The 27,490-nt window shown below is 40.2% G+C and overlaps 1 protein-coding gene across 1 annotated transcript; it reads left to right on the plus strand.

The window, feature by feature from the left end:
• The first annotated feature begins 1,583 nt into the window (after positions 1-1,583).
• On the plus strand, positions 1,584-26,839 carry YTHDF1 (YTH N6-methyladenosine RNA binding protein F1). Its single transcript, XM_075901062.1, has 5 exons — positions 1,584-2,017; positions 2,328-2,352; positions 3,887-3,966; positions 10,880-12,406; positions 25,388-26,839. The coding sequence occupies exons 1-5, from the start codon at positions 1,991-1,993 to the stop codon at positions 25,412-25,414; spliced, it is 1,686 nt and encodes a 561-aa protein (XP_075757177.1). The 5' UTR covers positions 1,584-1,990; the 3' UTR covers positions 25,415-26,839.
• Positions 26,840-27,490: the final 651 nt, after the last annotated feature.

Raw genomic sequence — 27,490 nt, forward strand, 5'->3', positions numbered from 1 at the left:
CACGTTTGTTGACCCCTTCAAAGAACTCAATAGATTAGTAAGACATGATTTCCCTTTACAGAAACCATGTTGACTTTTGCCCCAAAAATTATGTTCTTCTATGTATCCGACAATTTTATTCTTTACTATTACCGTAGCTAATAGTGCCACAATTTCACATTTGAGTTCTTTCAGAACTCTTGGGTGAATGCCATCTGGTTCCGGTGACTTGTTACTGTTAAGTTTATCAATTAATTCCAAAACCTCCTCTAATGACATTTCAATCTGTGACAAGTCCTCAGATTTGTCACCTACACAGTTTTGGGAATCTCGCTAACATCCTCAGCCGTGAAGACTGAAGCAAAGAATTCATTTAGTTTATCTGCAACGACTTTATCGTCTTCAAGTGCTCCTTTTGTATCTCGATCGTGCAGGGGCCCAACTGGTTGTTTAGCAGGCTTCCTGTTTCTGATGTACTTAGAAAACATTTTGTTATTACCTTTTGAGTTTTTGGCTAGCTGTTCTTCAAACTCCTTTTTGGCTTTTCTTATTAAATTTTTACACTTGATTTGACAGTGTTTATGCTCTTTTCTATTTACCTCACTAGAATTTGACTTCCACTTTTTAAAAGATGTCTTTTTATCTCTCACTGCTTCTTTTACATGGTTGTTAAGCCACGGTGGCTCTTTTTTAGTTCTTCTACTATGTTTTTTAATTTGGGGTATACATTTAAGTTGGGCCTCTATTATGGTGTCTTTGAAAAGTGTCCATGCAGCTTGCAGGGATTTTACTTTAGTCGCTGTACCTTTTAATTTCTGTTTAGCTAACCTCATTTTTGCATAGTTCCCCTTTTTTAAATTAAATGCCACAGTGTTGGGCTGCTGAGGTGTTCTTCCCACCACAGGAATGTTATCTGTTGTTATATCATGGTCACTATTTTCAAGTGGTCCTGTTAAGAGTTACCTCTTGGACCAGATCCTGCAGGCCACTGAGGAGTAAATCGAGAATTGCCTCTCCCCTTGTGAGTTCCTGTACCAGCTGCTCTAAGAAGCAGTTGTTTAAGGTATCAAGAAATTTTGTTTCTGCATCTGGTCCTGAGGTGACATGTACCCAGTCAACATGAGGATAGTTGAAATCCCCCACTATTATTGAGTTTTTTGATAGCCTCTCTAATCTCCCTTAGCATTTCACAGTCACTATCACTGTCCTGGTCAGGTGTCCGATAACGGATCCCTACTGTTCTTGGAGCAGGGAATTACTATCCATAGCGATTCTGCGGGGAGGGGGGCATAGCTAGGGTTTGGGGGCCGCCTCTGCCCTGGCTGGGGGCTACACTGCAGAGTCAGCAGCCTTCTCTACAGACACACGCTGGCGTGGGCGAGCCCATGTAATACCATCCCCCCCCCCCAAAGCCCATGGAGGACCCCACACACAAAACCAAGGAGGCGCTTGCCATGGAACTACGCAGCCCGAGCCATGGGAAAAGGGAAGGGGGGGGGAAGAGAAGCTGGCAGAACAGCTTCGCGCATGCGCGGCAGGTGTTGCCTTCCCTCCACTCCTCCCCTCCCTCACCCCGTCGTGGCTTCCCGGCGTCCCCCGCGCGCTGTAGCGTTGACGTCACCGCCGCCCGGTCCCCGCCGCCATTGGAGTTGGAGGGTCTCTCGCTCCATCCCGGCGCCGGGCCAGCGGGGGGTGGGGGGGACGGGACGGGACGCGGAGCGAGCGAGGGCGGGCGGGGATGTGAGGAGAAGGGCCGGCAGGCCGAGGAGCGAGCGCACCCCCATCCCCCCTCGTGCCTGGGGGCCTTGCCTGAGGAGAGACCCCCCCCCCACCCCCCGGCGGGACGCAGCGGGGACCCGCCCTCCACGCTGACCCGGCCCGGTCCCGCGCGCCCCCTCGCAGGCCCAGGCGCTGCCCCCGCCCCCCCAGGAGGGGCCCGGCCTTCTCCCCGTGCTCCTCCCCTTTGCGCGGAGGGGCCCCGCCCCCCATCACGGGGCCCTGTACATGAATTATGTCTGCCACAAGCGTTGACCCTCAGGTAAGTGGTGGCCACCCCCCCCCCCGGGCCTGGGGGCTTCCCCCCACCCCGAGTGGCCCTGTTCTCCTTCCTGGGCTCCCCTGTTAACTCTCCCCTACTCTGCCTTCTCCCGGTCAGTGGCCTTGTCCAGGGAAAGCTCTGGGTAGCCCTTAATAACAACCCTACCCGCCCCCTCTCTCTAGACTCCCCCCCCCCCCCCGTGGATATTCCCCACCCACCCTGTTCCCCATTGAGCCAAGAGCGTTTTCCAAGACTAACTTGCTGGCTTGTTTTTATTTTCCTCTTGGCAATCCTGCGCATGGCATTGCAGCGACCGAAAGGACAAGATAATAAAGGTAAGGCAGGAGTTGGGATCATTCCACTTAAGTTTGTTACTGGTGAAAGCAGAGGAATCAGGCAGGCCATGATGCATGAGCCAATAGGTATTAGTTTAAAATTTGGGGTGAAATATGGAGAAAAGTGAGAGTGTTTTTTTTTTAAAGAACCTAATTCCTAAGGGTTTACATGCCGTTAGTGTCACTATTCATGAGATTGTACAGTACTGTTTAATAATAAAAACATTTAAGAAAAGCAAATCGTTAGTTATTTTTACTCTTTAGGAGATTCATTTACTTAAATTATTGGTTACTTTTTAACCTAACTTTAATTTTCTACTGTGTAATTACTCTTCTGTTACTGAACTAGTTTTGGCAAATGAGAGTTTATAGATCATGACAGGTGTCATGCAGGTTTTTCCATTAAATAATTTCAGTCTTAAGCAAACCACGTTTTCTCTGATAATGTGATATGCTTTTAGGGACCTCTGTAGTACAGTGTGTCAAATTAAACTTCAGAAGCAAGTTGTCTTTTAAGTAAATGCCCTTCTTTATAAACTGTTATGCATGTTACTATAACTGCTACCAAATACATAACTGTTTAAGAATAGAAAGGAATCAGATACTCCCATCACTTTACGTGGGCACACTTTTCAGTGTTGAGGTTATTTGATTTTTGCTTCATCAGTGTGTTTCAAACAACTATAGTCCCAGTGAGCTCTTATTTTTCCCATTTTATAAATACAGGCTTCATATTATGCATGCATTTTCCTGGCAGAATCTTAACATTATTTTTCTCTTACAGACTTCTTTGAAATCTTAACTTTTAGTTTTAGTATAATATTTCTTTTTCCTGTAGCAATATTTTTAGTTTAGCCCTCCTGTAAAAGTCTTGAGCTACTATCCAAAGACTTAATGAATACAATGTGACTTATGCTTCAAAACAAATGATGGAAATTAAGAGTAAAGTGTAATAATTTATTTATATAACACCTTTCAGCTGTGGAAGTCAGGATGATTTACAAATATTAACTGAGTCTCAAATAACTCTGATTTAGTGAAATTTCACCCCCCTTTTTTGAACAGGAAAACCAAGGCTTGAATTTAAAATTTGTAAATACTATTTGGATATTAAACACTTAACAGCCACCATTTTACTGTTCTACCTCTGATATGATTTATCTTTACTTTTTAAAGAGGCTGCTTAGCTTTTACAGAAGATCTTGCTATGTCCTCCATTTCTTCTCATGAGCTCTTGTCAAGCATTGTCTGTTTGGTTTTAAAATATTTTATGGGGAAAGTATAAATAATGTTTACTAAAATTGCGAGATCCTCTGACTGTCATTCAGATCTGTTTTGTAAGCAATAGTGACATTTAGAGTGCATGTGGGAGTTTTCATTCTGGTGAAATCTGACCTCTTTGCCTCCAGGGATTATTAACAATGCCACAAGAAGGAAGAGAGAGAACTTATTTTTGTCAAGTTACTCTAGGGTGATTTTCTTTATTGAAACGTTGTCAGGCAATATTCTAATGTGTTGCAACTTTTTGTTGTAGTTCAGAATGGTTCATTGCACCAGAAGGACGCAGTTCATGACAACGATTTTGAACCTTACCTTTCTGGACAGTCAAATCAGGTTAGTGCATCTCTGTTAATTTTGATGACTCTTTTTTTATTTTTTTATAAAGGGGTGGCGGGTAGTGTTGTAAAACCAACACAAATATGCCTTGCTTATGCCCAGATGGATCATGGTTTTAAAAGGAAGTAGAAGCTATAGTGCATGAAGTGTTACTGAGTAATGGCACTACTGTTTTAGTTAAGAATACTGGTATACATATAAATTAATAATATATACATTAATAATCTGATTTGCTCACATGTGGAAAGCAAGTTAGTGCTCCCATCTCAGTTTTTGCTGGGCACTTATAAAGTGATACAATTCCTGCAAAATCTGACATAGCTGGTAACCTGCCAAGGGCCCTGCACTGTCAGTTCTTTAATAGACAGCTTACTCATTGTTGCAGTCATTGGAGTTCTGTTTCTGTAGGACTGGTGGAAATAATGGTAAGTGACCACTAGCATTTATTTGAAGCTCTTAGAGATGCTATGACAAGAACTCAAACTTTAAGGCCAGAAGGGACCATTGTGATAATCTAATCTGACTTCCTTCACATCACAGGCCACAGATCCTCTCCCACCCATTGTTGTAGTAGAACCTAATCTCTAGTGGAGTTACTCAATTTCTCAAATCTTACCTCTTTGCAGAGGCATTATCTAGAGATGATTAATGACAGCTGAACTGCTTGAGGGCATTGTAAAATTAATGTAGATTATACATTAGTATGTAATCCAAACCAAAAGTATAAATTAAATTTTTGTTATGAATCCTATGACACATGTGGAAATTTTTAAAACAATATAATGAAAGATTAAATGTGAATAAAAATGTAGAAGCTGATTTTAAGAAATGTACATTGAGCTCTAAAAATAATGCTTAAAGGTTTAAATGCCCACAAATGTAGGAAAATAGCTTTCTTCTATCTTTCCTTCTCTGCGTAAGAACTCCACACAATTGTGCACACTTTTTTACCAAAAAAAATGTGGGTTTCCTGTTTGGAATAGTAGTGATTCTTCAATGTGAAAACTGAGCTACAATATTAATTGTAGTTCTTGATACTAATATCAGGCCTTTATTGGTGGGCATTGCAGTTGTGCAGCATTCCAATACAAAAATGAAGACACTAGTCCAAGCATACAGCCAGATAGATCAGTCATAAATGGTAGACCAAGGAAAATATCTGAAGGTACATAATCTGTTCCCAGTTAACACAAAGGGTTAGCAAAGAGAACTAGAGGAGGGACTCTAAAAAGGTCAAGGATAAAGCTGTTGAAATATACTGAACTAAAAGACTTCCTTCATGATTTCTCTTACACCCTGTGGCATAAAGCCAAACAAAATAGACTGAAAGCTTTGTTGAGATGTCTGGTGAAATTATTCTGCTAAGATTCATGTGGAAACTTTCCACACTTAATGCGTAGATGGTGAGAGTCCAAGGAATTTGGTTAGGATGGCTCAGAGAACATACATATTTCTGGAACAAAACACCTGTTGATTTCAATCAGTTATAGTCAAGGGCCCTTCTAACTAGAGCTATAAAAGATCTGAACTGTCACAGTGTATGGAGATGATACAGATCAGCTAAGAATGAGAGTCTGAAGTGTTGGTGGTTAAAAAAAAAAAAAAAACCACTTCCATTTTTGTATTATTGGTGCTTACATTTTTGAAGACAGCAATAATACTGTGGTGTAAAATAAGACATTGATGTTAGTGTCAGAGAAATTAATGGGTCTCAGAAAATGTCTTCATGTGCTGAGTATTTATTCCTTTAGTTGTCTCCAGGAGGTTTTGAAAATCCAGGCACAGGAAACACTACTGCAGAAAATACAAAACCAGAATTGAGTGTGTTTTTGTCTTTTAGTGAATTTTCTCAATTGTCAAAAGGCTTAGTGTATACCTCTTAACATAAGAGCTCTATGGATTAATTCTTTACATGGTGATTCGGGATGTTGATTTCCCCATGATTTGGGATGCTGTAGGAGTAATTAGGAGGACAACTTGAAGGATGCTCACTCTGTTCACTGAATCAGATTTGGTATTCAGCACTAGTCTTTTTAGCAAGAAATTTCTGTGTAGGTTTCAGAATGAGTTTAGAAAGAATGATGTTATGGTGAAGAACTAGAAAATAAGCTTCCACTGGAAACTTAGTAAAGACAACTGTTTTTCTGTCAAGCTGTAGTTAGGATTCTAAACTTGTAGTCTTTCAGTTTCTTTTCATGAATCTTAAAATACTCATAAGACTAAGGAAGGAGTAGTTGCTCTTTGATTCTTGCTTATTTGTTACAATATGTTGTATGTATCACTTTTTAATGCTTTTGAGTTTTCCTTTGAATAAATTAGGAAAAATGTTAACCATTATATTTCTTTCATTGAAACATTCTTAGTAGTAACTAAAGCTGTCAGACTTAAACTGAATGCATAGAAGCATCTGCCATTAAGATGAACACTTGTCTACCTAAAAATACCGCCTTTTCTTCTTTCTCTCTGTTTTACTGACAGAGAGAAATTTCAAAGGAGTCATGTTATCTTATTCACATTTGTCCACTCTTTTTTACATGTATATTTGCTATAGCTGAAGTAGACCACGGAGGGGGGAGAGAACTTTTTCCAGTTGTGCTTTAGGCATATAATATCACTGTGTATAAAGATTATTCTTTCCATTATATACAGGCAGTCCCCGGGTTACGTACAAGATAGGGACTGTAGGTTTGTTCTTAAGTTGAATTTGTATGTAAGTCGGAACTGGTACATATTGTAGGGGAAACTCTAGCCAAACATTTCTCCAGAGCTCAGTTTTATTCTCCCACACCTCACTTCCCTCAGTCCTTTATTCTCAAGCTAAGGTGTCTGCTGAGAAAAGCCGCTCTGCGTCTCCCTGGTCTGCTGGGGGGGGGGGGCGCTAGCTTCGCGTCTCCCTAGTCTGCTGGGGGGAAGCAGCTAGTGCGGGGTTGCCTCATCCCGTTTGTAAGTAGGGATCTGATGTAAGTCGGATCCATGTAACCCGGGGACAGCCTGTACTCAATTTCATCTATTTGGTTATTGAAGCAATTAGGAAAAGAAAAGAAAACCAGAAAAGCAAAATTTATTGCAAAACTGCAACAACTGACCAGGGAAGCTCAGAGGCAGGTGTAGAACTTAAAAATCTTCAATGTGAAGGTTAACCTTAAATTTTAGTGTGAATGTAAAATACACATATTTGCAAAATCTGACTATCGGAATAGAAGTGACAAATCAGAAGAAACCCTTTCATATTTGATCTTGTGTAGTAATTTATTTTATTTCCATATACTCACATGTAATATAGTTTTCATGGTAATTTCAAGTGAATGTGAGAAGCCATAGAACTAACTATCCTTAGAGTCTCTTCATTCTTTTGTGGAAAAGCAATGATTTTTTTTTGTCCTTACTTTTGTGGCACTAAATAGTTTTTTCAAGACCTATCTTGAATTAACAGAAGCAAATACACTAGGGGTATGGTATGTCTATACAGCAGTACTAGGGGTATGGTATGTCTATACAGCAGTGCTAAAGTCGAATTGAGCTATGCAGCTTCAGCTATGTCAGTTGCATAGCTTAAGTCAAAATAGCTTAACTCGGCTTGTGGCGCTGTCTATACAGCAGGAAGTCAAAGGAAGAACAGTATTCCTTCGACTTCCCTTACTACTCATGAAATGAGGGTTAACGTGAGTAGGAGTGTAAAGTCCTCCAGCTCAACATTATTTTGAAATAAAGGCTTGTACTGTAGATGCGCGTTATATACCTTTGGAATAATGTCAGTTATTCCAAAATAACCCTGCTGTGTAGCCATAACCAATTTTAACAGGAAATCATGCCCTTTGCTCTGTAGTTATGGAATCTTCTCTATGAAATCAGTCTCAGCTCATTTTAATACCCGTCTTTTTCTCCTCCTTTCCAAAAATGCATGTTGTAAAATTCCTAAAACATAATTTTCTTAACATTTTTTGTATGTTTGCAGAAATGAAGTTGGGTTTGGTGTTCTTTCCTTTTTTAAAATAGATGTTTGACTCAAACAAATTTAAGGGTCAAAGGTTAAAGAAAATAATTTTTAGCAAAAACAAGTTTAAAAAATATTTTCTTATCCTTCATAAACAAAGGATCTGTTTGCCTCAGAATGCTAATTGCTGCACAACTTGGCTTAGCCCCTTGGCACAAAATGCTAATGCAGTGTTTTGCAGTCTAATGCTTCTCTTGTCTTCAGTATGTAAAGTATCAGGTACATAAAAAATATACCCTTCTTCGAAGAACTTAATTTTTTGTATGCATTGTCGGGGTGGGGAGAGAAATGAGGGAGAATATTCTTCTCTTTCAGTTTATCCAATATTTTGCCGCCTTCTTCTGCCTTGTTTCATTTCTCAGATCTCAGCTTTTTGCTTTGGCATATTAAGTAAAATGGGTGGCTTCCACTGTCCATTATTTTTAAGTGTACATCTACATTTTTTCCTATTAACTTTTAATTTGCTGCAGTTGAAGCCCCAGCACTGACTTTCAAACCCATTTGGCTAGGACGTGCTATAGCCTGTTACCATGCCTAGACTTATTTGCAAGAGAGGTAGGTCCACAAGAGATGACTTGTGAACAAGAACCAAGAAAAGACTTGCATCACGTTGAATATTGTTATTATTTTAAGTCTCATTTCTCTGTAATTGTTAATAGTGACTTAGTCTTAAATTTACTACAGATTTTTAATCTTTATTTGTACTTCTCAATTATTATGTGATGAGGAGTACAGAGAGTAAAAAGAACCAAGTCATTTGAATACTTGGTAAGCGAATAGAAAGGAAAACGTTGAATGCCAGATCCTAAAAAGCAGGCAAGGAGGTAAAGGGGACACATGATGAGTCGGTCCCTGGAACAGCTTTAAGGCAAAAATCTGTGCTGCTACAATACAGTTGATTTTTTTTATAGGGTTCTAAAAGATGGTCAGGCAGATTAGGGAAAAGCTGGTAGGAGGTGATCCAAGCATCTGTAACTGGACTTCTATGTTGGGCAATGAGACCTTTGTGGGAAAGATTAATCGGGCTGTCTTGGACAAAACCTGAGTGCTTATGTCAGGTGCAGAATTTGTTTGATATGTTTGTTTGTGACATACCAATACACTCTAAACTGAAATGTCTTGACACAAAGCGTTATTTAAGCAAGCCCCCAATCTCATCCCACTCATTTTTACTTATGTCCTCCATCTGGTCTCCCACCTAAGTTTTCAGAAAGAGAAATCCAGTGGACTAGTTATTGCATCTGTCAGCAGTTCACTTATTTTTTCTGTTTTTAACAAAAAGTAAAACATATCTCCCTTATTTCTTGTCTGTTAGAAATTATGAAGCCATGGTAACAACTCCATAGTCAAGATTGTAACCAGCTTTTTATTATTTGTTTCACCTTAACAAGTTAAAACCGCTGTACTTAACATTTCTTCTGCATGGACTTCTGCCAGAAGATCTTTTTATAATATTTCTCAATCAGGAAAAGGAGTCAATAAGATGGTTCTGAAAAATTGGAGGTATTGTTCTACTGCAGTGTTTCTCAACCTTTTTGTGTAAAGTACCCCTTTAAAAAATAAAATAAAAGTACCTCTAGTTTTTCCCCCCCTCCCCACTGTAACCCAATGCCCTTCTCCTCCCCCAGAGCCAAGCACCCCCAGCCCTCCTGCTCTAACCCAATGCTCTAACAGAATGCCTCTCCCCTCTCCTCTCCCAGAGCCAGGCACTGGACATATGGTAACCCTACCTTTGAAGTGCCCACTCCCACTACCCGGCCCTGCCTCAGCAGCTTGTCTGCAGGGAACAAGTGGCCTGCCAATGCCGGAATCACTGCCTGGGGCTGTGCTGTCCCACCCCAGCTTGGTCTCCCCCTAGCGTGGTGCCTGGGGGCAACTGTCCCCCCCCTTGCTACACTATTGATGGGGTCCTTTGGAGCAAAGCTTATTGTGCTGCTTCACTGCCTTTTAGCTCCCTTCCACCGCGCCCTTCCCCGATCCCATTTGCTAGGCAAAATCCCAAACATTTTTTTCCAAATTGCGCTTGTGTTGATGTACCCCCCCCAGACTTCTCTCATGTAGCCCTAAGGGTATGCGTAGTACTGGTTGAGAAACACTGTTCTGCTGTACCGGTTTCCTAACATCTCTTAATGTTCTCTCTACCTGCTTAATCTACAAACTCCATATTAACTACTTGGCCACTGAGAGGACTGTGGAACCTAAAAACTGAGTGTTCACTTAAGTGCAAGTCTAACATTCTGCATCTGTGATTGGGGTCGGATGTCCACTTTTCATGCGCGTGGCCAAGTTTCCTGCAATCCCATAAAGTTTATTTGTAGCCACCAGTCCTAGCTCTTAGTGTTCTGTGCTGTTATTTAGCCCTAATTTACCCCTAAATATCCTCTCTCAGCCCTGTAAGCTGTGGAAGTGTTGGTAATGCTGCTAGACAATGTTGAGATCCCATACAATTCTCTCGTTTGGAACCAGCCAGGTCCCGAGGGTGTTGGACTAGAGAGGTTCAACCTGTACAAACTATTGTGTAACTCTTCATATTCAAATCTTCAATCTTGCATGGTTTCTAGATCCTATTAATTTTTGAGACTTGGTCTTGCTGCATTTCATAATTTTTCTATAATCATTGCATACTGTTGATCTGCAGTGTAGTAAAAGTGAGTTTGAGGTTATGGGGTCAACTACTATTTATCTGAGAGTGGTAGTCTTAGTTTAAAACTCTGTGGCAAGTGCAGAAAGAGAATATTCCTATACAAGAGAAGCATACAAGATGCAAAGGTATCTTAAAGTCCATGGAGTAGTGAGTTGTGTAACTTGGAGTTTGAAAGAAAGGTTACTAATAATTTTTCTATTTAGTAGTATGCAGATGTTTCAGTTATTTATGAAAGTGCATATATCTGAAATTATTTTTCTTTTCTTTAACAGAGTAATAGCTATCCATCAATGACTGATCCCTATTTGTCCAGTTATTATCCACCTTCTATTGGGTTTCCCTATTCTCTCAGTGAAGCACCGTGGTCTACTGGAGGAGATCCTCCTATCCCATACCTCACTACCTATGGACAGCTCAGTAATGGAGACCATCATTTTATGCATGATGCTGTTTTTGGACAGCCTGGGGGTCTGGGGAATAACATCTACCAACACAGATTTAATTTTTTCCCTGAAAATCCTGCTTTCTCAGCTTGGGGAACAAGTGGGTCCCAAGGACAGCAGACTCAAAGTTCAGCTTATGGGAGCAGTTACAGCTACCCACCTAGCTCACTGGGTGGTACTATTGTGGATGGACAAACAGGATTTCATAATGATACTTTAAATAAAGCCCCTGGAATGAATAGTATTGAACAGGGAATGGTTGGACTTAAGATTGGTGGAGATGTAACAACTTCTGCTGTGAAAACAGTAGGTTCTGTTGTCAACAGTGCAGGAATGACAGGTGCTCTCTCTGGTAATGGTGGATCCAGTGTGAACTTGCCAGTATCTAAACCAACCTCCTGGGCTGCTATTGCCAGCAAGCCTGCAAAACCGCAACCTAAAATGAAAACAAAAACTGGGCCTATAATTGGAGGAGCTTTGCCTCCACCACCTATAAAACATAATATGGACATAGGTACTTGGGATAATAAAGGTCCTGTAGCAAAAGTTCCTGCCCCTCAGCAAATCCCATCTCCTCAGTCTGTCCCACAGCCACAGCAACAAATTGTTCAACCTATTCCAGCTCAACCTCCTACATTGACCCAGCCACAGTATCAAAGCCCTCAGCAGCCACCCCAAAACCGCTGGGTAGCTCCCCGCAACAGAAATTCAGCTTTTGGCCAAAGTGGAGGAACTGGTAATGATAGCAACTCAACTGGTGGTACACAGCCTAACTCTGTTCCAAGTGGTGAATCCCATCCCGTTCTTGAAAAACTGAAAGCTGCTCATAGCTATAACCCGAAAGATTTTGAATGGAACCTTAAAAATGGACGTGTGTTCATAATAAAGAGCTATTCTGAGGATGATATTCATCGTTCCATTAAATATTCAATTTGGTGTAGCACAGAACATGGCAACAAACGCTTGGACAGTGCTTTCCGTTCTATGAATAGTAAAGGCCCAGTCTACTTACTATTCAGTGTTAATGGTAGTGGACATTTTTGTGGAGTAGCAGAAATGAAATCACCTGTGGACTATGGCACCAGTGCTGGCGTCTGGTCTCAGGACAAATGGAAGGGGAAATTTGATGTCAAATGGATCTTTGTGAAGGATGTGCCCAACAACCAGCTCCGACACATCAGACTGGAGAACAATGACAACAAACCAGTTACAAACTCCCGTGACACACAGGAGGTGCCCTTAGAAAAAGCAAAACAAGTGCTTAAAATTATTGCTACTTACAAGCACACAACCTCCATCTTTGATGACTTTTCCCATTATGAAAAGCGCCAAGAAGAGGAGGAGGTGGTGCGGAAGGTAAATTTGCTTTTTTAGAAAAATAAAAATTGACATGCATGGAAAAATGTGAATGCTGCCATGTGTGTGTGTCGGGTGGGGGGAGGGAGCTGAGAATTTCTGAGTAAGAATTCTAAAATATTTGTAATATGTCCAAACATGGTTTTTCTTAAGTGTGTTTAATACCAAAACAAAAACTTGTGCTTCAGTTCTGTTTGTAGTTTTCATAGTCTCAAGTAACATTTTATTTTTAAGACAGAAATTAAATATACAAGTAAAGTATGCTGCATCCATTTCTACTGGAGTTGGAAATTTTATTTTAGAATTAAGGGGTATAGAGAGGGTATGACTTTTTCAGAGTTTGCCCAGATTGTTGATTGTCACCTTACAGCTCTTACAGCTTTTTTGAATGAATAGGTATCAGTCCAGTTTCTAGTCAGATTATCACAACTGGCACCTTTGGTTGCATCTTCAGCTAGGAGGCTAAGGTTTGAATAGTCACTGAACTATTCTCATCCCATTGACTAGAACAAGAGTTGAGGAAAATTATAGCGTGAGGAAGCAGTGTTGGGAGGTTGGAAACCTCCAAACAGAATTCCATGGTAACTAGCCTGTTTAAATATGAAAGTGTGATTATGAAAAGACTAGTTATCTCCTTGACCTTTGCCTCAAGTGTAGTTCAACCAGGTCCAGGAATGGGACTCAACTGTAACATCAAAGGACTTTGTATTTACACTATGGGTTGACTAAGTAGGAGGTGTTGGAATGTAATGGCTTGATACTGATGTTAGTGATTCAGTGTATAGTTCTCTCTACAGGTCCTTGGAATTGTGCAAGTTAGCTAATTCAGCTTAGTGCATTTACATGCGCTTCAAAATAAGCACAGGCCAAGATGTAGTGCCCTGAGTAAAATGGAAATTGCACTAATATGAGGCTTTTCCTTTATCACCATTTAAATTGCTTAAAGCTGTTTGGTTAGAACCTACCCTTACAAATTCAGGCAAATTCAGATTTAAGGTTTCATTTGATTTTTAGCACCACTTTTTTAATCTAGTCATTTTATAGTATATGCACATGTAAATTTGAGGCCTGTAGTACCTAGCCTTGATGGGGAAGACCCTCAGTTCTCTGACTTTGCTTTTTATATCCTCTGTGTGATTTTTAGAGCAGATTTTTTTTATCCACATCCCAGCAAGCTATTTGCCTGCTGAAAATTGTTTCTTCTCACTTTTTCCCCAACCACAACCTTGAAAAGGAGCAAGCAGTTTGAAAGTGGGACAGAATACAGGGCTGGGAGTCAGGAGGTTTGCATTGTGTTCCTTAACCACAGGTGAGATGGCTAAGGCAAATCACTTAGCCCACCAGGATAATGCTAAGATTTTTTTTTTTTTTAAATCACCACCATCATCCTGCAGTGCGTCTTTGTGTCAACCACTCACTCAAAGTAGTTTCAGGCCCCTCTTCTCAGGATTAAATATTTTCTCTTGAACTCAATCGATCCATGCTAGCTTTATGAATGGGATCATATAATGGCACGTGAGTTTAGCTCTTTTATAGTAGCTCACTATACTGGCACCGGACTATTGGACTGTCCCCACCTTGGCATTACTTTTAGTGTGGATTTACATTTTCTACTTCTGTTTTAAATTAAATATGTAACCAAAAGTGCTTATCCAGAGTACTACTTTCTAACAGGATCAAATTCTCAACAATTAGTGCGTATTTTCTGCTTCACTTAATATTGAGGGAATGTTGGGTTTCAGTTTAATTACTAATACATTAGATTGATGGTTATATTTTCAGAAGGTATCATGTCTTTGATATATCTGAGTAGCTTTCAAAATTGAACTGTTTATAAACAATAGGAACAGGCTGAGGAATAGGACAGATGATACAGTGAAAAAAATACTCAGACTGTGTGGCAGTCAATGTAAACTATATTCTGAGGTATGAATCTATTTTTAACCTAGGTGTAAACAAATTTTGGCAGTACAGTAGCTTGCTATAAGATTTTCCTTTTAAGGTAAATGAAGAGTCAATTTTTTTTATTGTTGAATAGCAGCTGTTGTTGAAATTTAACATAGTCGATAACGCTGTTTTCAACAGACTTTTTTTCATTAGAATTTAAAGCAAATATATACAGGAATCTTTTTTTGCCAAGTAAAGTAACTTTCTGTTATGGCCTTAAGTATTTGCTTTATGTTAGTAAATATATACATGTATGTCACACTGAACTGTAGAGGGGTTTCGGACTGCTGTATCCCTTTATTTATCTTATTTGGTTTAATGGTTAAATCGTTTAACATATTTATATTATCATAATTGCATAAAGATGGCTTTTTTAAAATCTGCAATTCAAATATGTTTCTCGTCTTTTACCGATAATCAATGATTTTATGTAATAAAGCTGCTGGTACCTTAATATTAAATCCCTTTTAGATAGTTTTCCCCCAAATATGGACAGTGTTTCTTTTTCAGTTTAATCATCAAGGGCATGGGCAGAACATGTTTGTTAGGCGTTAATCACCTCTTTACTGCTTATTCTCCAGCTAACATCAATCTGCATCTTACCAACATCTTACTTTTAATGGTAATTATAACATGTCAAATGAGGATTATGACCTCAGATAAAGACTAAGCAGCATAATCTAGTTGGGTAACATTTATCAAAGTGCTCAAGATTCATCCAGGATCCTCTGCATTACTTGAGACATTAATTGTCCTCTGTTGGATCAAGGAAAGATGTAATCATTCTTGTAGCCCTATATGCTGTGAAGGCAAGATGAGAGGGAATAATGGAAATGTACTGGTGCAGGTCCAATAGCCTAAAACACTAGATGTGGAGGAGGCGGTGTTAGTTGCTATTCCACCCTGTATAGCAAGAGAGCCAGGGATGGTAGGACGTAGATTCTCTCTTGCTTACTACCTCTCAATTTTCTATTGAAAGCCAGTTTACTGTTTTTTGTGCCAAGTGAGGGTGCTAATTTCATCCTGGGTGATCTGAGATCATACACTTACATTTTTTAAAAGATTAAAACTTCATAGTATATGGGCAAAATTTTCTAAATAGATTTTGTAAATTTAACATGAAGCATTAATGGTTCCTCAATCATCCCCAGTAAATAAGCTTATTTTAAACTCCACAAAAATCTTCCATCAAAATAAAATCTGGATGTGACATGACCAAACAAAAGAATGTTTGTGTGCTTTTGTTTTTGAGTATATCTTGTTGGACACAAATTTGGGGTAGAGGGCATTTCTGTTGTAGAAGATCAAAATAAAACCTTTACAAACATCTTAAACCAATGATCCTAGCAGGCTTGGCAGTCTGTTAGCAACACAGTATGCCATTACCTTGAGGATCTTAGTTTAGGGACTCAATACTGCAGATGGGGAAGATCTGAAGTGCGCAGGAAAGGAAGCGCATTCCTCTCCAAGAAGGCAGTGTCATTATATGTCTCTTAGTTTCCCAGGTGCCCACTTGGGCCTTTTGTAGGATTTAGCAGATGTTAGCTGGGATGTGATAAGTCTAGTGTAGGCCTGATAGTGTGTCTTTAAATGTTTAACTGGTAACAAGTGAAACACACTGAGTTATCTACAATAGTGTTAGCTAACACATCACCCTTTCCAAATTCTACTCTGGACATGTTGGATTAACTGAAATAGCAATAACAAGAAGTTCTGGGGCAGCTGCGTGTCCCACATCTTGTTGGAAGGTTCACTGGTATGAAAGTTTTTCAGGATGGAGGATACATGGCATTGGAGTGCATGCTGTTTCCTCCCACCCCCAACTGCAGTTCATGACAATTGCATTTTTAAGAACAGTGCCTATAATATTACACTTCTTTATTTAATTATGCTGTTGTAGAGTCGTCTTTATAGTGTACATTTTAGTGGTAGGAAGGAGGAACGTCAACTAAGATTGAATTGACTCTTTTTATTGGCTGTTTGTTCCAACTTTCTCTTCTTTTTCAGACCCTTTATCTCTTTCACTCCTCCCCTGACCCTTTCACATCACTTGCATTTTCATTTTGTCTGTCCTTTCCTAACTATACTTACTTTAAAAACTCCACAAAAATAATGAAACTAACATGCTATTTGCTACCATCTTATTTGTTCACTCTGCTTGTGCAGCATACCCTTTTCCCCACCTTGTGTGTTTTGTCTGTTCAGATTATAGTCTTCAAGCAGAAAGTGTCTGCTGCTCTCAATTTGGACAGTGCTGAGCACAACGGGGCCAAATCTAAATTGGTCCTGTTTAATAATTATAATAATCCCACTGACCCTGGTTTGGTAGAAGGGTTGACAATTCTGGGAACAATAAGTGTAAAACTGTATCTGGTGGTTATTGTGTGGAGTTTGGAGGCCTTTTCTTCATTCTTTTCTGTAGTTTTCACTAGAGTTGTTAACAGGTAACCAGTTAAATGGTTATATGGTAAGCATAACCTTTAACTTTACATTTGATGCTTACTTGGACAATGGTTAACCTGTACCCAGGAACAGATCCCCTAGAGCAGAGGACTGCTCCAGCCCTGCTGGGCCTGCCTGCTTGAAGGAGCTAGGCTGGAAGGGCTGCTCCAGCCCATCTCCTTTAGTCAGTTAACTGGTTTAAACGTATTGCTAGCACTATGTTTAACCAATTAAATGGAATTTTACAGCCTTAGTTTTCACTGTAGCTGGGAAGTTAGTTGTTTTTCTCCCCCAAATTATTCAGATGAGGAACTTTTTCTTTCTCGGCTTCTCTGTTTTCATTAATGAAGTCACCTCCACGTTTTTCACGCTTGCAGTCAGGTCAAAGAACAATAGAATTGTGAGAACTTGTAACTAAGTTTCCATGAAGTAGCATGGTTCACTGAGAAATGTCTCATTCAGCTGTGATGCATTAGTGTATCAGCCTGGGCTACAGCTGCCCTTCCTAAAAGGAGGCTCCAGATGATTCCACAAGACAGGAAAGCAGTGGAGGCAGGGAAATGTACACAACAGATCTGCCCTGTACTTTCACATTACCTTTTGACTACTGGCAAAGTCAAAAATGGCTCTTTGAAAACTATCTGCTTTGAAGTGTAGGGCTGGAAGCTCAGGAAAATAGCCTCTTCTCTGCTCCTGTGGTGCTTGAGCTCAGAACTTATGCTGCTTCCTTCTGCTAAATCACCAATGGATGTTTTAAGGCACTTGTTGTTGTTTTTTGAAAGAAACAGGGACTTGGGAGTGAAACTGGTTGTTTTTAAAATTGCCAATTGTAGTTACTATTTAAATTGGGGATGTTAAAATGCATGTGTTCGTGTAAACATATAACTGCTGAAGTTTCCAGCGGTTGCACGTTTACACGCGGAAGGGGGAGAGCGAGCACGAGTGCTTGCCTGTCCCCACCACTTGTGAAGCAGTGAGAGGCAGCTTTACTGGAGTCAGTATGCGCAGGAAGCCAGCTTCAAAGCTGGTTCCCCACACGCACCGGCTATCACCTGGCCCCTTGTACTGCTACCTCTGATACAGAGGCAGCAGCAGCAGTTGTGGGGGCAGTAGTCAGCTCTGCAAGAGCTGATTTGAAAACCAACTCTTCCCCCTGCTGCTGCCTCTCTGGGAGGCAGCAGGCAGCTCCATGAAAGCCAGCATGGATAGGGACCTGGTTTTCAAGCCAGCTGCCCACACACTGGCTCCCTCCCTGCCTCCTCCCCAGGCTGCCTCTGATAGGGTTGGGGTTGGGGCTGCATGTAACCAAGAGGGTTCACTAATGTGAACATGCCTAATTTAAGTCAGCAAACAAGAAATGTTGGTTTAAATAGACTGTTGAAATCCTGTTATGTATGTGTATTTAAGTTATTCTCATTGGTTGATAACCACCAAAACATGTAGATTTGCAACTAAATATATCCATTGCTCTATATTTGGTACTACTTTCTGATAAGGTTGAGGATACACTATATTCATATGCATTTATGTAAGCAGCTACATAGTTTAGTATATGTTTGTTCTAGGGATGTAAGCAGCTAGTCGACTACCCAATAACCATATGCTTATCAGGTAGTTGAGTAGTGACTCGACTATTCACTCCTCCCCTTGCTGCTTGTCAGAGAGAGGCACCAAGGTGGGGAGCTGGTGCCGGGGGAAGCTGGCTTAAAAGCCGGATCTTCCCCCCACATCCCTCCAGCACTATCTCCATGGGTGGTGGGGCAGGAGAAGCAGAGGTGCAGTGGGGAAATGGCGTGAGCAGGGACTTGCTATGTTTCAAAGGGAGAGGCGGGACCTGAGGCAAGTGGGGACTGCTTGAATCCCTGCTCGCCCCACATTCCCTGCACCGCCTCTCCCTTCGAAATGTAGCAGAGATGGAACCCCAGACAAGCGGGGACTGCTTAAGTCCCCACTGCTCTTCTGCTTTTTAAGTGTTTAAAAGGCAGAGGCACAGCGGGGATAGCGAGTGCCCCACCTCTTCTCAGGTAATTGAGTAGTTGATGGAAATTCCATTGACTACTTGATTAATCGAAATTTAACATTCCTAGTTTAGTCAGTTTCCCATTCTAGTTTATTCAGTTGTTTGTTAGAAAATGGTGAATGACACCATTTCTTATTTAGTAGATAATTAGTATTTTATTCATGTATGTCAAGCTATATTTAGGTGAAAAATGTATTTGTGCATTTTAATTGAATTCCAAATTGTTTTAAGGTAGTTAACTATTAAACTACCTGATGGAAGCCTAAGAATAAGGTTTATTAACATGTTTTGCATTAAAAAACAAACTATGCAAAGGAAGGAATAGCTTTTGTTGCTTGTCACCATGTCAGTTAAGATTTTAAAACTAGGAGACTTCATTCTCTTACATTTCTTCTCGTTCAGCTCCTGGTCAGTTTTTCAACTTTGAGCTAGTCATTGAATTGATCTAGTTAAAAACAAAGAATATATTCTCTCCACACCTGCAGATGAGACTGCAATTGTCAGAAGCTGGCTTAGCGCTTTAAGAAACTCTTGTTCTGGATCTCAGCTTCTGTCATCCAGTTCAGTCATTTGACTTCTTTTAAAGTTTTGGCAGTAATAAATCAGGCTAGTTGGTGTGGGGTTTTTTTTGTTTGTAATCTAAAATTATTTTAATAAGCTACAGTAAATATCAGCCTTTAATATAGAGTACAAATTTAAATTAAGGTTTTTTTGAATATTTAAATTCCTTGATTTTGTATTTTTATCCACCTTGTGTGGGAAACCAGCAGATGACAAAAACAAAATAGAAACCTAATTTATTTTATTCCTTTTTCGTAGAAGGGAGAAAATAGATTGGAGACATAGTAGTAAATGTCAGAACCATAAAGTGGAGAAAGGCATCTGTCATTAAAAGACTGGAATGTAGAACCACTCTCTTCATTAAAGCAGTTAAAAAATATGTTGGAAAACATAATATATAATTATACAAATAATTTTAGTCCCAGGCACTGTGCCTATAATTTTTCCCACCTGTGTGTGGAATGAATTTTGTGCACCAATATGGAAGTAATGTGTGACACAACACTTCCATGTTATTGCTCATAGCAGAATTCATGTGGTGAGGGTGGGAATGCCAAGGGGTTTGGTGTGTTTGTGCAGGGGTGGGGGGGTTCAGAGGGTTGTGGTTGCGGGATTAAGGGTTCTGGGAAGGGGCCAGGGTTGAGGTTTTCGGTTATGGGCTATACTGGAGCTGCGATAAGGAAAAAAGACTCCCCCTCAGCTCTCTCTCCCTGTATTAGCTCCAGGGCTGGGGAGTGGGGAGAGCAATGTTTCCTCTAATTTTTTCCATCCATGAGCAGATTTTTTCCATCAATGTGCAAAATAAATGTTGCATGCACTGAGGCATGTGTGAATGTGCACCACCAGGAAAAAGGCAAAAATGTAGCTGTGAATCCTCTGCAAATCAGCTGGGTGGCGTTGGAATCTCTCCTGAGCAGCTGCACAAGCACCCAACCTACAGGGAACACTGCAGTAGAGGTGCCTCTCCCTGGGCTGCAGTAGGTCTGTGCAGGGCTGGGTTGGGTCAGAGGAGAGGCTCATCTCCCATGGCTGTGGTAGGTCTGGGTCAGCCTGGGTTGAGGCCAAGGGAGGGGAGCCTCTACCCCAGCTACAGCAGTTGCATGGCTGGGCTGGGTCAGGGTTGCCTCCCTGTGCAATGGCGGGTCTGTGGTTTGGGGAGAAGAATCTCTCCCCTCCACAGCTCTGAGCACCTGCATAGCAGTTAATGGCTACTGGGAACTTAGGCCCCAGGCCTTAGTCTCTTCATTAACCGTATGTCATGTTGGTTACAACTCTTGCAATTAAAAAACAAACATCACTTCATTGGCAATTGATAATTAAGCCAACCAATGAGAACAAGTCTCAGGAGTAGCCATGTACGCTGTTTTTAAACCTATAGTTCAGTGGCACCTTAGTCTCTATAAAATGTGTTAGTCTAACAATGAGAACAGTGTGAAGAGGAGGTTTTTAAACTATAACCCAGTGGTGGGAAATCATTTTTGAATGGGGGAGGGCCTTGGGAAAAAAAATCACAAATTTCTGAAGTGGTCAAAGGCCACCCTGAAAAGGGTTGGGCCTTGGGCAAAAGGGGTGGGGCCAGGAGGTTTCCCATGCTTCCCTGCCCACAGACCCTGATTGGCTTGCCGGTGGGGGGAGCATGTGAAGTCTTTGTCCCTGTCTCCCGCTACCCCTGTCCTCCCAACACCTAGAGAGAGCTGCCAAGTCCCCCGTCCCCAGGTCTTGATTGGTAGGAGAGTGGCAAGGCAGCTGCAGGCCAGATCAAATGGCTCAACAGGCCAGACGCAGTCTGCAGAGGCTGTCTTGCCCACCTCCGGTATAAGGGATTTGAGTGCAGGAGGGCCTGTGAGGTCTGGGAGGGAGTTTGGGTAAAGGAGGCAGTTGTGACCTGGAGCACAGGATTAAGATACTGGGGTTTGGGTTGTGACCAAGGGCAGGAGGGGATTGTGATCTGGGACAAGGGATTGGGGTGCAGTGTCTGGGTGGGGTTATGGGCTCACGAGGGGGCTAGAGGGTTTGGCTTATGTGGGATGGGGGTAGGAGTGAGAGGGCAGAGGGCTTGGGGAGGAGGGGGAGGGAGGGGATAGGATGCCTGAAGCAGGCTCTGGCCTGAAGTCTTACCTTTGAGACTTCTGGCCAGAAGCCCAGCGTGTTTCTCAGGCAGGAGCCTGCCTTGTCCCCACACAGGCAGCAGGGCCATGTGCTTTGTGAATAAGAACCTGAGGGAAAGGGGGAGTGGTTTTTTGGTTGTTGCCTGTTTTACAAACAGAAGCTTTCATTGGCCAAAAATTGGCCAATGGGAATGTGCCGAGGGAAGGTGCAGCCATGAAACACCATTTCCCCTCCTCTCCTGGCTCACAGTTTGTGGAACACAAACATCCCAGCATCCACTTTTCTGAGCGGTGTGCAGGAGAAGGGCAAGCGAGGGAGTCTGTCTGAGACTCCCCACTGTGTCTGTGGTCTGGATCCTGTGGCTTGGCGTCCTGGATTCGGCCTGCGGGGGGTGTTTGCTCAAGCCTGCTATAACCTTATCTGCTTTAAGTAATCTGTAGAATTGATAAATTTTCACATAGTTTAATCCTTATCAGTTTACATATTTTACGCAGCAAAAGATAATTATAAATGTTCAGGTCTTGATCTGATGCAGCTTGTAGCCTGAAGACTAAAACATGTTTTAACCCAGTTACAAATGCAGTTTGGTTCCATTCTCTTTAGCTGTCATGAAAATTAGAATAGTTGTTCAACATGGTAGAATTTCTACATAGATAGCCCTTTAACATTCTGTTTGGAGAAAATGTGGAGGGGATCCAGTGGAAAGGCTTTAAATTGAAAAGTCAGATTTGGGGTTATTGAGTAATTTATGCTAAGGTTATTTGCATTCATCTTATGCTTATTTTGATCTTTTTTACTTTTAAAAAATTAAATCCTTCCAACAGTCTCTGCACCCTGCTGGAAGCTGCACCTTTCATGTCTTTTTGTAGCTGATATAAAGGCTTGTCATAGATGCGACTAAACTCAATTAGTCTATCCAATAGGGCTTTTTAACTTTTAAGGACTTAGAATAATAGAATACTAGAACTGGAAGGGAGCTTGAGAAGGCATCGTGTCCAGTCCCCTGCCCTCACGGCAGGACCAAGCACCATCTGGGAGATGACAGGTATCTATATAATCTGCTCTTAAATATCTCCAGAGATGAAGATTCCACATCCTCCCTAGGCAATTTATTCCAGTGTTTAACCACCCTGACAGGCAGGAAGATTTTCCTAATGTCCAACCTAAATCTTCCTTGCTGCAGTTTAAGCCCGTTGCTTCTTGTCCTATCATCAAGGAGAACAATTTTTCTCCCTCCTCCTTGTGACACCCTTTTAGATACTTGAAAACCACAATCATGTCCCCTCTGTCTTCTCCTTTCCAAACTAAACAAGCCCAATTCTTTCAGTCTTCCCTCATAGCTCATGTTCTCTAGATCTTTTATCATTCTTGTTGCTCTTCTCTGGACCTTCTCCAATTTCTCCACATCTTTCTTGAAATGTGCCCAGTACTGGACACTGGACTCCAATTGAGGCCTGATCAGTGCAGAATAAAGCAGAAGAATGAATTATTGTGTCTTTCTTACAACACTCCTCTTAATGCATCCCAGAATCATGTTTGCTTTTTTTACAACAGTGTTACACTGTTAACTCATATTTAGCTTGTGGTCCACTATGACCCCTAGATTCCTTTCTGCAGTACTCTTTCCTAAACAGTCGCTTCCCATTCTGTATGTGTGAAACAGATTGTTCCTTCCTAAGTGGAGTACTTTACATTTGTCCTTATTAAACTTTGTCCTGTTTACCTTAGACCATTTATCCAGTTTGTCCAGATCATTTTGAATTATGACCCTATCTTCCAAAACAGTTGCAATCCCTCCCAGCTTTGGTATCATCTGCAAACTTAATAAACGTCCTCTCTGTACCAATATCTAAAGCGTTGATGAAGGTATTGAACAGAACCAGTCCCAAAACAGGCCCCTGTGGAACCCCACTTGTGCCCTTTCAGCATGACTGAACCATTAACAACTGCTCTCTGAGAACGGTTATCTAGCCAGTTATGCACCCACCTTATAGTAGCACCATCTAGGTTGTATTTGCCTAGTTTATTGATAAGAAGATCATGCAAGACCATATCATATGCCTTACTAAAGTCTCGGTATACCATGTCCATTGCTTCTCCATTATCCACAAGACTTATTATTCTATCAAAGCTATCGGATTGGTTTGACATGATTTGTTCTTTACAAATCCACGCTGGCTGTGACCTATCACCTTATTTTCTTCCAGATATTTGCAGATGAATTCCTTAACTACTAACTCCATTAGCTTTCCTGGCACAGAAGTTAAACTGACTGGTCTGTAGTTTCCTGGGTTGTTCTTATTTCCCTTTTTATAGAAGGGCACTATATTTGCCCTTTTCCAGTCTTCTGGAATCTCTCCTGTCTGCCAGGATTTTTCAAAGATGATAGCTAAAGCCTCAGATACTTCCCCTATCAGCTCCTTGAGTATTCTAGGATGCATTTCATCAGGCCCTGGTGACTTGCAGACATCTAACTTATCTAAGTAATTTTTAACTTGTTCTTCTTTTATTTTATCTTCTAAACCATGATTGAGTTGTTCATCTGAATCAATGCTGTATCAATAGTCACTCCAAATAAAATGTAAAGTCTGTGTGTCTTAATGCCTTATATTTTACATTATGCAGATTATTTGCTTTTAGGAATATGAATGGTTACAGGGGGCAAAGCTATGAAAACGAGCCCTATATATTAACATATTTTAAACCTACTTTTTAACTTTGTTTTCCTGTAAGTAGAGAATGACACCAGTCTCAAAATTTAAAATATTTGTGTCTACAATTTTTTAGTTATTAAAAACAGGGAAGATATGGTAATCCTAACTAACTAAAAAACTAAAGAAAAAGTCAAACTAGCAAAGTTTAGGTATTAAAAGACCCCTTCGTTTCTTGTAAGAGTAAAATGGTATTTTTGGCTTCTGATAGAAGATATCCACTGCTCTGCTGACTGGAGCTCTGAATTTACACTCATATAAGCTTTTGCAGGGATATTCTGTGAATTTCTCTGTGACAGAGACAGTTGCTTAACAGTTGTGCTTATTGCCACTTTCTCCTGTGTTTTTGTTCCTGAACTGCCCTGTGTGATCCCTTGCTCACTGCCTCCACTGAAGAGTGGAGAACTTAACTCCTTCTGTGTCTTTGGGAGATGTTTTTGCATAGTTTGTGACCTTTTTCTCTCTACATTTACTTCATTTTAGGAGTGAACTAGGTAAAGATTGCCCTTTCGATAATTGAGTGCTATATAGGGCTTTTCCTTTAGCTCCGTTGCTCTTCCCCAGGAGTGGTGAAACTTCAGTGAACCCTTATCTTCTTCATTCAGCATCATCATAACATCCTACAAGTCTTGTGTGCTCCATCCAGCGACATGTTCTGCACCAGATTCTTGAAGTTTCCCAGAATGGCTTCCAAGTAGAGTGTAGTAAGTTTGGTAGCAGGGATAGAAAAGAGATTTCTCATATTTAGATTGTTCTGTAGCGCTCACCTGCTACCACTTCTGGGCTTGAGTGATTGCCTTAGCTGCATGTACATCAGTAGAAACTGCACAGATGCAAAGTTGTATCCATATCTGCAAAAATGAGCCGCAGATATCCTCATCTGCAGATACCTGGAGATATAAAGCTGATACCTGCCTATTTGTAGGGGTCTAGACGTTGCTCTGCATGCATTTAGCCACTCAACTTGAAGTTTCATGCATTCATTTGATTCGTGTATTTGACAAATATATAATATGATAAATAATTGCTGTTGTAATATTTAAAAAAATATGTAAGACAATTTTTGGCTGCACCAGTAATTGTATTTAACAGCTAAAAAAAAGTGGAATTTTTTATCATTAAAAGTTTGTTCATGTTAAATATTTGGTTTTTTTCTGACCTTTTTAAAAACTTTGTTTATTCTTTTTACAGGAACGGCAGAATCGAAACAAACAATAAGAATAAACATATACAGGTTGATATATATAATAGAACTGATATTAAATTCAACTATGAAAAACAAATCTTAAAATGTATTCTGGTGCTATATCCTGGCATCAGGACAAACTAAAGCTTTCAGCTCCAATGTATCTTCTTGTGCAGGGGAAATTAAGTTGTTGCATCTTTAAGTACATTGTAGTTTATTTTTGCCCAAGTGGATCTGCATTAATTTGTATTTTTCTATGTAAGATGCTGTAGAATCCATTAATAAAGGTGTATCTGTTTTTATTTTTGAATTAGTAAACAATTATACTGACTTAATATGGAAATATAAATAACCTTCCTAAAAATGTCAGTGTTTCCCAAACACTATTTTGGCACAAATTATGTTCCTATTTTGATTATTCACCATAATTTTGTATTATGACAAAACTTCTCTTCAACCCAAGCTCTGTTTCTTCATGGCAATCTTTAAGAAACCATTGAGTTTTGTCACTTTGAGACTGTTGTTTGAGGGAGATACTGCATTCAGAATATTGAAATAAAAAATTCAAGTTAAGATCACTTTTTAATTTAATTGTACAGTTATACTTTAAAAAATGCTAACATGCCACTTAGTTTTTTTTCTGTCAAAATTAAAATTTGTCAGTGAAGTTGTTCAATTCTGAAAATATTTCCCTTTAATATTCTGTTAATCAGTGCTTCAGTGTGTATTTGTTATACCCATATCCAGCAGAGAGGGAGTAAGATGCTTTCTCACCCATAATTCTGCTCTATTGTTTTTGTAGCTTAATAAATAATAATGTAAATGCTATCAACATTGCAGGGGTTTGGACAATGTGTTTAAACCTGTTTCAGCTTTCAGGTGTTATTAGTTAATGGCAGATCATTTTTAATCTTTCCCTTTCTTCCCCCTCAAAAATTCCTAATGCCATTTAAAGTTTTTATACCAATAATGCTGAGCTTTAACGTAGAAACTAATAGTCTGGACAATATGATGGATTATGCCTCAGATGTTTAAAATCAACTGTGTATGTCTAATTTTTTTCTGTTGGATGAGTAAAAAAAAATGTTTTAAGAAACTGAATTTGCTGTCATGTTTTTGTGGAATGAGGGAATTGTTGAAGAACTCGACACCAACTGGAGTTTCAATTAAGCATGAAAATTGTGCTTATGCCTGTTGCTCTAGCACACTGAATCTGCACGTGTTTATTGTAGAGGATCTTTTACTATATTAGAAAGCAAATATCGTCTTCTGAAAACTATTTACTCCAAAAGGACCTCTGATTTTAAAGTTTAAGCTGTATCATTTAGACTTGTATTTAGAACGTATAACTTTGTCTCTAGACTGTCGCTGCCTGTAAAGGACTCATGGACAGCATCAGATTAACTTTTTTCTTCTAGGAGACTACAAGCCTTAATAAACAATACATATTTAGCAAGTATGATGTCATTTTCATTTTTTCCTTACGCTCAAACGCCTGCCTGTATTTTATACATGCTCATGAGGCACAAGACCAATTAGAGTAGTTAGTGTACTGGTAGAATAGTCAACATCTGAGTTGGTCAAACCACATTTTCTCTGGCAGCGATCTTGCTTGGAAATAATTTTAAGAATATGTGTAAGCTACTTAGAGCATTATTTCCTCTAATGTAGGGTTCTTGTGCATTTATAACTGACAACTTTTCTTATATGGCAGAGAAACTTAATACAAGTTTTAAAATCAGGAATACACCAAGTTAAGCTTTTGTATATAACTGTATGGCTTTTGGCAGTGTTGAACTGCTCCTTATGTTCTAGGATTTAACCTGGTGCATTTGGAAAAAAAACTTCTTTTTCTTCAAAGTCTGTTCTCTAGCCTTCTTGACATCCTGATACGGCACAGATCTGGCCTCCTCTTTCCCATCAGTTGGACTCCTCAGCCAAGCATTCCACAACCAAAAGAGGTGCAGTTCTCTTTAGTCACTGGCCAGCAGTCTTGACAATGGTAGCATGCATTTTGTTTCCGACCAAAAATGTGTCACTATTACTGCTTTGGTGCTGCTGCTGCTTGCCTAAAAATGAATATTTAGTCTCTTAAGGAATAAAACCAC

Source organism: Pelodiscus sinensis, chromosome 18, assembly GCF_049634645.1.
Source record: "Pelodiscus sinensis isolate JC-2024 chromosome 18, ASM4963464v1, whole genome shotgun sequence".
Taxonomy (NCBI): domain Eukaryota; kingdom Metazoa; phylum Chordata; order Testudines; family Trionychidae; genus Pelodiscus; species Pelodiscus sinensis.